We start from the raw sequence: 11,429 nt of genomic DNA, 5'->3' as shown, positions 1-11,429 counted from the left end.
ACATCCCTGGGCACTACGGGACAATTTAGCACGGCCAATCCACCCTAACCTGCACATCCCTGGGCACTGCAGGACAATTTAGCATGGCCAATCCACCCTATCCTGCACATCCCTGGGCACGACGGGACAATTTAGCATGGTCAATCCACCCTAACCTGCACATCCCTGGTCTCTGATGCTGTGAGGCAGCAGCACTAACCACTGAGCCACCGTGCTGCCCAACCTGCCCGCCATGTTCTAACTCTTCAATAAGAATGTAATCGCTTGAATCAATTGAGACCGTGTTTCCGGAGTGGAAGTGAAACCTCACTGCGGACGAGGACTGGCCATCCTGTGGGCAAAGACCTCAGGTGGGCGAACGCGTGAAGTGTTCCTCACTACCTCCGTGCTACAGCCCTGCAACTGACCCCTCTCCTCCTTCCTGCCGTTGTTCCCAGACATTCTTGAATCCTCGGTACGAGTGGAGCCTCCCTCTGATCTACGCCATCACGATCGCCACGGGAGGATGGGCCTTTTCGACGGCAGGGGGATCAATGCGGAATATCTGGCGCTGTGCCACATGTAGGTACACCTGGTGCTTGTGCTTTCCCCTCTCAGTACCCCTGCGTGCCCCATGCCTTTCGTGACTTGGTTTCTTTGTTTCGTCTGTCGCTCTCTCTCGAGCTCTCTCGCTCGCTCGCTCACTCTCTCATTTGAGCCCGTTGTTTGTGTTTCAGGCAAGCAGGAGTCTGACCCCCACATTCTGGTCTATTCAGCTCTCCAGCCACCAGCGGAGGATTGAGGGTCAGTCCGAGCACTCGGCAGCGTCCCCCTCTGCTCAGACCCCATCCCCCTGCCTTACCCTGGGCACTGGCCCGCCAGACGAGCACAGAGCTCGGACAGCAGTCAGTTGTTGCACATGTCAGACGGGGTGCTCGTTGTGAGGCAGACAGCGGGAGAGGCCCCAGTAGCGATTACCTCACGTTAACCGACTTGGTGTGTCCACTGGAAGAAGAAATTGAACGTCTTGCGGAACAAAATTGACTACTGAACACATTATGGAACTTTTTTGATTTTTTTTTTCAAACTCCCATTATGGTGCAATACTCCATTAGCATGGGTGTGCGCATGTGCAATGTTTGTTTTTGTCATCTCTTATTATTTCCTAATCTCTTTAACCAAAAGGCAAGGGGCTGGACTCGAGCACATGAGCTACTCTCCTGCTTTTGTGCTTTCCCATAGGACTTCGATATCATTCCAATTAAACCTATCAGGACTTTGTGACTGATCAAACAAGAGGGAAGGTTCTCTCTATCCTGTGTGTAACTTAATTAAGTGGATCTCTCCAACTCTCGTCATTTCGAGCGAAACTACTGCAGGAAGCGTATGTTTGTAGGTAGCTAATCACTGGGTTTGAAAATTAAAAGGCAAGGTGCATTTGCCATCCTTCTCCCCCACCTGTTTTGGGGGTGAGGTGTGACGGGACAGCCGTTTTCCAAGTCATCCCCTGTTTCTTTCCCGTACTGTGCTGAGGTCCATAAAAAGCGTTGGTCTCACTATACAGAGAAAAGTTGGCCACTGTTACCCTCTTGTGCGGAGTTTAAAAAACCGTCATCTACAAGTGTTTCTCTCTATCTACTGCTCGAGGCCTGAACCTCCTGACAATTTGCAGGTTTTTTCCCCCCCCCCATATCTGACCTCACCTCAGTGTCTAGCCCTGAGCTGTGTTTAAAGGCAGGCCGGGGTGGTTAAAAAGCAACGAGAATAGCATTTTGCCCCCCAACACTCACCCACCCAAAAAAAAGGCTTCTGTACATCAATCCTGGAATGCTTTCCCTCAGGATGCTTGTCACGGACCCTCCTAGTGAGACGGACGACTGACATTTGAAAGGGAGAGTTGCAGCTGTAAATAGCCCAGGTTCCCTCAGCCGATAAAGGGCCGAGATTGCTGACCTGTGCGTCATCCTGCCCCATGAGAGAAATGTGGTCACACATTAAGCAAGGAGAGAGCCTTCTATCGTTCTGTGAGCACTGTACGTGATGGGGAAAGAAATTGCGAAACATCCTCACCACAAATGGTTGGGAAATAAGGTCTTTTTTTTTAAATTGTAGAGCTGCATTGATGAACTCTCTTAATGCCCACTCCAAATGACCGAAGAGGCGTTGTGTATTTGCTTGAATAATGTGGGTCTTGTTGTAACAAGATGATTCTGTGCAAGACATTGCACGTTACTCTCAAATGTTATTTCATTTAAAAATACAATACTTTAATTATTTGGCTGGCATTGTCCTGTTCTGTTTCCGGATTGGGGAAGTGCGAGTGGCCCATGCGGTGGCTTCCTCGAGCATTGCAAGCCAAAACACACGAAGGATACTATAAAATTAACAATAAAAAACACGCACACACGAGAGTGCTTGGAAATAACCAGCGAGTCTGGGGAGTGAGAAACACAGTGAGCGTTTCAGGGCTGTGAGCTCTTCTCGAAATTCACGGATGATGGCGGGCTTGCTGAGGTGTTTCCCTTTCGCGTTTCCGAAGTGCTTTTGTGCTCGAAAGCTTCCTTTCACGTGTTCGGTTTTCCTGCTCCTTCTTGTTTAAATCTTGCTGAAAACGGAAGGGTTTTTAACCCCAGTTTTGTCTTCAGGGCGTCAGGACAAATGCAAGAATTCCAGATTTCAAACGATTGCAATGATTTATACCCTGTTGGGGGGGGGGGGGGGGGCTCTTGATTGGCCAAAGCAGTTGCTTTGGATACAGCAACCACAGCCTATCCCCCACCACCCCCTCCTTTTGCCTCGACCATCCGGGTAGTTTAAAAAAAAATTAGCGACTCAAACGTAGTTCTTTCATTTGCAGACAGTTGGCCCCTGAGCGTGAAATGTGTGTCGCCCTGGGTGAGTGTAAATAAGACACATTGTGAGCTTGATCATTGCTTTTGTCGTGTCAACAGCCCGGCCAATCAGAGTCAACTTACCAACCAATCAGCACCTTTATCCTCCTGATAGTGTAAATTGTTGTGATGGTTTGGAATTTGGTATTCTTGTGTTGGTCCTGATGAGGGGGAAAATGGTTCAGTGACATCTCTCTCTGTCTGACTGACTCGTTTTCTGTCTCTCATTTTCTCGTTCTATCTCTCTTGGTCTCGTTCTCCCTCTTTCTCATTCTCTTTTTCGTTTTCTTGTTTTTTCTCTCTCTCTCTCTCTCTCGTTCTCTCTTCAAGTTCTGTACCACCAGGCGACTGCAGTACAAATTCCCTGTCACCGTGTTCAGAGCTCAGATGAAACCTCCTGCATGCAAAGACACACTTCGCTTAACCACTACCTAATCCCAAACTAAACTAGTCCCATCTGCCTGCTCCTGGCCCATATCCTTCCAAACCTTTCCTATCCATTTACTCATCCAAATATCTTTTAAATGTTGTAACTGTACCCACATCCACCACTTCGTCTGGAAGTTCATTCCGCACGGGAACCACGTGTTTTCAAAAATTGCCCCTCATTGTTTTTAAGTCTCTCTCCTCTCAACTTAAAAGTATGCCCCCTAGTCTTGAAATCGCCCCATCCTGGGGATAGGACACCTGCTTCAACTCTCTCAATACCCCTCATGATTTTATGAGCTTTGATTAAGGTTGCCTGTCAACCTCTTACACCCCGGGGACAAAGTCCCAACCTAGCTTTTGTAACTCAGGCCTTCCATGCCCAGCAATATCCTGGTAAATCTCTTCTGAACTTTCTCCAGCTTAATAATATCCTTCCTGTAACAGGGAGACCAGAACTGGGCACTTTACTCCTGAAGAGACCTCGCCAACTTCCTGTACAACAGGAGCTGTCGGGTTCTAGAATTTCAAAAGGTCATAAACTTCACAGAATAACCACAGCGCAGCCATTCGACTTGTGTCTGTACCTCCCCTCTGTAAGAACGATCTCTTGAGGACTGTTCCCCAGCTTTCTCCCTGCTGTGTTGTTAAGTAGCGGGAGCGTCTTTGGGCAGGGGTGCTACAGCAATGCAAATCTGCCCCTGCTCAGTCCTCAAGGGGAGCTGCCAATGCTGAAGATCAGAAAGTCTGGAGACCGGGACGAGGGGACAAAAGACAAACTTGGACCCCCTCCCACTGTTTTCACATGAGCTTTTATTTGTGTTTCTGTGGCAATCAGAAGGCATCAGATTATGTATGTCATAAAATACCCGTATGCTGCACAGTTCTGGTCTTCCCATTGTCACAGCCGTACTGGAGAGAGGTGCAAAGATTTATGAGGCTGATACCAGAACAGACAGCTGCCAACTATCAGGAGAGGTGCAACAGGCCTTCATGTGTGGCATGGAGAAGATGAGAGGCACCACACCAAGGGGCCATCAATATATCGTCAAGTTCTTTTCCTCAGGGTAGGGGAGTCCGAAACAAGACAGCATAGACTTAAGGTGAGAGAGGAAAGATTTTAAAAAGGTGTAACTCTTTCTCGCAGAGGGTGGTGCATGTATGGAACGAGCTGCCAGTCGAAGTGGTGGAGGCTGGTACCATTACAGCATTTAAAAGGCAGTGTTGGTGGGTTTGAGCTACAGGGAGAGGCTGGGGCTGTTTTCCCTGGAGCGTCGGAGGCTGTGGGGCTGACCTTATAGAGGTTTACAAAATCATGAGGGGCATGGATAGGGTAAATAGGCAAAGTCTTTTCCCTGGGGCAGGGGAGTCCAGAACTAGAGGGGCATAGGTTTAGGGTGAGAGGGGAAAGATATGAGAGACCTAAGGGGCAACTTTTTCACACAGAGCGTGGTACGTGTATGGAATGAGTTGCCAGAGGAAGTGGTGGAGGCTGGTACAATGACATTTAAAAGGCGTCTGGATGGGTATATGAATGGGAAGGGTTTGGAGTGATATGGGCCAAAGGTTGGCAAATGGACTCTGGATTAATTTAAGATATCATGGTGGAAATTCCAAATAAAACATAGACTGGGACTGCGCTCATTGGAATTCAGAAGAATGAGGGGGGATCTTATAAAATGACGAAGGGACTAGATAAGATCGTAACAGGGAGGCTGTTCCTGCTGGAGGGTGAAACTAGAATGAGGGGGGGGGGCTTGACCTCAAACGTAAGGGGGGGGAGCAGATTTCGGACTGAGCTGAGGAGGAATCTCTTCACCCAGACGGTTGGGAATCTGTAGGATTCCCCATTGAATGCTTTTAAGACAAAGATCAAGTTTGGAGTGGTAAAGGGATTGAGGGTTACGGTGAGAGGGCGGGTAAGTGGAGCTGGGTCCTCGAAAAGATCAGCCATGATCTGATTGAATGGCAGAGCAGGCTCGAGGGGGCCAGACGGCCTACTCCTGCTCCCGTTCCTTACGTTCTGTGCTCTGTGACTGAAGCTGGATTTAACACGGTCGGTTGCTGAGCGGCCCCAGGGCGAGATGAGGGTGTTGCTTCCATGTCGAAATTCCAAGTTCCATCGAAGGCAGCCCAGAGCCCCACGTCCTCTGGAGGAGACGGACGTTGGGCCGCGATTCCTCCCCCAGTCGAAACGCCTCAACCCCCGGGAAACGGACGGGGCCTGCCTGTAACCCGGAATTGTCACCGCTGCGGCTTCGCCTCGGCGAGGAGATGCGTGCCAAGCCCGCGGTCACAAGTCCCGCGGAATGGAATCTCCTCCTGCGAAGTCCCATCGGAGTCCGGGTTGCTCCCCAGCGGCGTTTTCCGCTTTTTATATTCCCCCGAAAGATGGGGCGGGGGAGGGGGGGCATGCGGGCAGGTTGACGGGATTAGGGAGCTTCCCCACGGAGAAACCGGAGCCCGGGTGGGGTGGTGGGGGGGGGGGAGATGGCTGTTGCTGTGTGGATCATTGGCGGTGGGCTACAAAGTGCTCTCCTCGTTTCACGGCCATGGCAGAGTAAACGCTGAGAGCTTCAAAGTCGAGGGTGGGTGGGGAATGGGATTGGAGGGGGGGGGTGGGGGGGTGTGGCGGTTTACTGGTAGAACTTTGTCGTTAGGGTTCTCAGAAGGCTACGCATGGCCCTGCGGAAGTTGACGGCCCAACCTGAAGGGGTGAACAGAACGGCGTCAGTCCTGCCCGGAAACCTACAGCACCTCCGCATCCAGTCAGGATTCAGCAAGATCCCACCAACCGCGTTCTGAAAATAACTGGATTATTGGAATTTTTCTCCCCGATAATATTTGGTTAAGCAGCCCAGTAAGGAGCGGGAGTAGACAATACAGCCCATCGAGGGCCTGTTCCGATGTTTCATAGAATCCCGACAGTGTGGGAGTAGGCCCTTCGAGTGCACACCAACCCTCTGGTGATCACCCCATCCAGACCCACCTCCACTACCCTATCCCATGGCGAACCCATCTAACCTGCACATCCCCGGACACTATGGGACAATTTAGCATGGCCAATCCACCCTAACCTGCACATCGCTGGGCACTACGGGACAATTCAGCATGGCCAATCCACCCTAACCTGCACATCGCTGGGCACTACGGGACAATCAGCATGGCCAACCCACCCTAACCTGCACATCGCTGGGCACTACGGGACAGTTTAGCACGGCCAACCCACCCTAACCTGCATATCTTTGGACTGTGGGAGGAAACCGGAGCACCCAGAGGAAACCCACACAGACACGGGGAGAATGTGCAAACTCCACACAGACAGTTGCCCAAGGGGGGGATTGAACCCAGGTCCCTGGCACCGTGAGGCAGAGGCGCTAACCACTGAGCCACCATGTCACCACTAGACATGGGGCGAATGTGATAACACGGATAACTAATGGTCCCCGTTCGGAGCTATTCCTTCTCCCAGGACGATGGTTATCCACTCCTCTGTTTTCCCAACTGTTCTCTCGCTTTGTTCTCCTTAGTCCCTTCCCCGCACCCTACGTTCCGCATAAAAACCACCAGTTCTGAGGAAGGGTCACTGGACCTGTAAATGTGAATCCGATTTCTCTCCACAGATGCCGCCAGACCTGCTGAGCTTTTCCAGCGATTCCTGTTCCCTCTCTAGATTAAACGCCCAGCGATAACATCACAAGACCTCCCCTGGCCTTAGCCTGGGGTCTCGGCCATTATTAGCCCACCACCACTAGACATCAGTCTGCCTTTGGACGCTACTTGAGACTCCACCCCCCCCACCCCCACACATCTCCTCTTGGGGCGCTATTTCCCCCACAGTGAGGAAGTGGCTCGTGGACACCTCTGTAATGACATGGATATCCCTTTGGAACTGGCCTTAAATGCTGCACCGCCAATAGCTGACCCGTACCTGGGACTGGGAGAGCCGCACCAGCTGATGGAAAACAATCCACTGGACAGGCTGGCTGTAATGACATGGATATCCCTTTGGAACTGGCCTTAAAAATGCTGCACCGCCAATAGCTGACCCGTACCTGGGACTGGGAGAGCCGCACCAGCTGATGGAAAACAATCCACTGGACAGGCTGGAAGCAAGGTGGGGTGGTTAGTGAGCCACTGTACGTGAAATACTTGTCCAACTGTTTGGGGAACAGCGACTGCACATCGAAGGAAGGAATCGTGACCTCCTGACCTGGGAACAGAAGAACAGGAGGAGCGACTGAGTCTGATGAGCAAACGCTAGAATAGGTTGGGCCTCTACTCCCTGGAGTTTCGAAGAAAGAGAAAGAGGCTAAGAGGACGTCTCTGAGGATTCTTGAGGGTCAAGGCTAAGAGGACGTCTCTGAGGATTCTTGAGGGTCAAGGCTAAGAGGATGTCTCTCTCTCTCCCTTTGTGGAAGAGTCCAGGAACAGTCTCGGGATAAATGTACGACTGAGGTGGAAGAGGAATTCCTTCTCTCATACAGCACAGAAGGGAGACCCTTCGGCCCAACTCATCCATGTCGACCAGGATTCCCAAACCTAACGGGTCCAATTTTCCTGCTTTCGGCCCGAAACGCTCGAAACCATTCCCATCCAAGTACCTCTTCAAACATCCGTTAAATGTTGTCATTGTATCGACCTTCGCCCATACACGCAGCCCGTTCCATACACAAACTACCCTCTGCGTGAAAATGTTGCCTGAGGTCCCTTTTCAATCTTTCCCCTCTCAACGCCATGGGAACAGCGTTGGATATCTTTGGAAGACCATCACAGAAATGTAGAATCCCGACAGTGTGGAAGCAGACCCTTCGTCCCATCAATTCCACACCGGCCCTCCCCAAAGAACATCCCACCCAGACCCAGACCCCGACCCTATCCCTGCAGTTCCCATGGCCAACCCACCCTCACCTGCACATCCCTGGGCACTATGGGACAATTTGGAAGCAGACCCTTCGTCCCATCAATTCCACACCGGCCCTCCCCAAAGAACATCCCACCCCAGACCCAGACCCCGATCCTATCCCTGCAGTTCCCATAGCCAACCCACCCTCACCTGCACATCCCTGGGCACTATGGGACAATTTAGCATGGCCAACCCACCCTAACCTGCACATCCCTGGGCACTACGGGACAATTTAGCACGGCCAATCCACCCTAACCTGCACATCTTTGGACTGTGGGAGGAAACCGGAGCGCCCGGAGGGAACCCACGCAGACACGGGGAAGAGAGGGGATGTGTAAGCTCTACACAGACAGTCGCCCGAGGGGGGAATGGAACCTTGCCACAGAGAGCTGTGGGGTGATGGGGTGCAGAGACCGTGTGGATATTTAGGAGTGTTGACTCTTGATGAGTCGGGGAATCAAGGATTACGGGGAGAAAGAGGAGGAAAGTGGGAGGAATGTCAGATGAGCCATATTCGTAGCGAGTAGTGCAGCAGGCTGGAGGGACTGAATGGCCTACTGTTGCTCCTGCTTCTAATTGCCGGTAGGCCGCACTCTCTCTTTATCCATTCCCCTCTTTGAGTTAGACGGGTACAGGACCCCCCTGCTCAGGAGCCTGTTATCCCACACATCCAGTACCAGTACTGAGAGGGGGCTACATTGCCAGTGGGGAGATCTCCGTCTGGCACCTCCATCTGCCCTTCCAGGTCAACAAGAGGCCACTTTTGGAATACTGCGTTCAGTTCTGGTCTCCCTAAAGGAAAAGTGTTGTTCAACCTGAAAACATTTACAAGGATGTTGGCCAGGGTTGGAGGGTCTGAGAGCTATAGAGGCTGAATAGGCTGGGGCTGTTTTCCCTGGAGCATTGGAGGCTGAGGGGTGATTTTATACAACGTAGAACAGTACAGCACAGTACAGGTTCTTCAGCCCTTGATGTTGTGCCGGCCTGTTATCCTACTCTAAGATCAGACTAACCTACATTCCCTTCATTGTACTATCATCCATGTGCCTATTCAAGTGCCCAAATGTCTCTGACTCTACTACCACTGTTGGCAGTGCATTCCACACACCCACCACTCTCTGTGTAAAGAACCTACCTCTGACATCTCCCCTAAACCTTCCTCCAATCTCCTTAAAATTATACCCCCTCATGATAGACATCTCCACCATTGGAAAAAGGTCTCTGGCTATCCACTCTATCTATGGCTGTAATCACCTTGTACACCTCTGCCAAGTCACCCCTCATCCTTCTTCACTCCAATGAGAAAAGCCCTAGCTCCCTCACCCTTTCTTCGTAAGACGTGCCCTCCAGTCCAGGTAGCATCCTGGTAAATCTCCTCTGCACCCTCTCTAAATCTTCCACGTCCTTCCTATAATGAGGCGTCCAGGACTGAACACAATATTCCGCGTGTGGTCTAACCAGGGTTTTAGAGAGCTACAGCGTAAGCCCGTGCCTTTTAAACTCAACCGGCTAATGAAAGCCAACACACCGTTCACCTTCTTAACAACCCTATCAACTTGGGTGGCAACTTTGAGGGATCTATGGACCCCCAAGATCCCTCTGTTCCTCCACACTGCCGAGAATCCTGCCTTTAACCCTGTATTCTGCGTTCAAATTCGACTTTCCAAAATGAATCACTTCACACTTTTCCAAGTTGAAGTCCATCTGCCAATTATCAGCCGAGCTCTGTATCCTGTCAATGTCCCGTTGCAACCCACAACGGCCCTCCAGACCATCCACAACTCCACCAACCTTCGTGTCATCGGCAAACGTACTCACCCACCCTTCCACTTCCTCACCCAAGTCGTTTATAAAAATCACAAAGAGCAGAGGTTCCCAGAACCGATCCCTGTGGAACATCACTGGTCACCAAGCTCCAGGCTGAATATTTTCCATCTACCTCTAATCAAACTATGCTTTTCCAAGTAATCATAAAACCTGTCTCTCAGAATCCTCTCCAATAATTTTGCCCACCACAGACGTGGGTCTGACTGGTTATGGAGATTTCTGAAACCACGAGGAGCATGGATAGGGTGAACAAAGAACATCCTTTCCCCAGAGGAGGAGAGTCCAAAATCAGAGGGCATGGGTGTAGGGGGCGAGGGGAAAGATTTAAAAGGGACCTGAGGGGCAACTTTTTCACGCAGAGGGTGGTGCGTGTATGGAATGAGCTGCCAGAGGAAGTGGAGGAGGCTGGTACAATTGCAGCATTTAAAAGGCATCTGGATGGGGACGTGAATAAAAAGGGTTTGGAGGGATATGGTCCGGGTGCTGGCAAATGGGACTAGATTAATATAGGATATCTGGTTGGCACGGATGAGTTGGACTGAAGGGTCTATTTCCATGCTGTACAGCTCTATGACTCTATGACTGAAGGGTCTGTTTCTGTGCTGTACATCTCTATGACTCTATGACTGAAGGGTCTGTTTCTGTGCTGTACGTCTCTATGACTCTATGAGTGAAGGGACTGTTTCTGTGCTGTACGTCTCTATGACTCTATGACTGAAGGGTCTGTTTCTGTGCTGTACGTTTCTTTGACTCTATGACTGAAGGGTCTGTTTCTGTGCTGTACGTCTCTATGACTCTATGATTGAAGGGTCTGTTTCTGTGCTGTACATCTCTATGACTCTATGACTGAAGGGTCTGTTTCTGTGCTGTACATCATAGTGACTGATGACTACAGGATTAATAGCGAGGATCTGGTTCATGGTCTGCGTCAATCCTGAACCCTTCCTGATGTCTTACCTGCATGTGCTATAGAGTCCAGGTACCTCAGGATATTTTCATAAGCTGGGTTTATATCCTGTCCGACCTATATTGAATACAAAATAACATACATGTTAGTCTGGTCTTCGTGAAACACGTTAATTTGTAATGGCCGCAAGTGTTGCTGCTAAATGACTTTGTGTCACAACTCGCTGGGGTATGTTTAGATTCCGTACAACATGCAAACAGGCCCATCAAGTCCACACCAACCCTCTGAAGAGTAACCCACCCAGACCTATCCCCCTACCCTGTATTTACCCCTGACTAATGAACCTAACATTATGGGACAATTTAGCATGGCCAATCCACCCTAACCTGCACATCTCTGGGCACTACGGGACAATTTAGCATGGCCAATCCACCCTAACCTGCACATCCCTGGGCACTACGGGACAATTTAGCATGGCCCAATCCACCCTAAC

The 11,429-nt window shown here is 50.6% G+C and overlaps 1 protein-coding gene and 1 long non-coding RNA gene across 4 annotated transcripts in view; one reads left to right on the top strand and one right to left on the bottom strand.

Annotated features, from left to right (window-relative positions):
- Nucleotides 1–2,258, top strand: part of LOC122544693 (gamma-secretase subunit APH-1A-like) — a 14,948-nt gene extending 12,690 nt beyond the window's left edge. For all 3 annotated transcript variants that reach the window (XM_043683977.1, XM_043683976.1, XM_043683978.1), the window contains exons 6-7: nucleotides 438–561; nucleotides 717–2,258. In XM_043683977.1, the coding sequence (XP_043539912.1) occupies nucleotides 438–561; nucleotides 717–781 (189 nt within the window). In that variant the 3' untranslated portion in view covers nucleotides 782–2,258. The remainder of the gene's footprint in view (nucleotides 1–437; nucleotides 562–716) is intronic.
- LOC122544698 overlaps nucleotides 1–11,088 on the bottom strand; it is a 12,944-nt gene extending 1,856 nt beyond the window's left edge. The window contains exons 1-2 of the long non-coding RNA XR_006310449.1: nucleotides 10,987–11,088; nucleotides 7,352–7,509 (exon numbers count right to left, since the gene is read on the bottom strand). This is a non-coding gene — a long non-coding RNA (uncharacterized LOC122544698). The remainder of the gene's footprint in view (nucleotides 1–7,351; nucleotides 7,510–10,986) is intronic.
- Nucleotides 11,089–11,429: the final 341 nt, after the last annotated feature.

This window comes from Chiloscyllium plagiosum, chromosome 51, assembly GCF_004010195.1.
Source record: "Chiloscyllium plagiosum isolate BGI_BamShark_2017 chromosome 51, ASM401019v2, whole genome shotgun sequence".
NCBI lineage: Eukaryota > Metazoa > Chordata > Chondrichthyes > Orectolobiformes > Hemiscylliidae > Chiloscyllium > Chiloscyllium plagiosum.
This window is presented reverse-complemented; position numbering and strand designations above follow the sequence as displayed.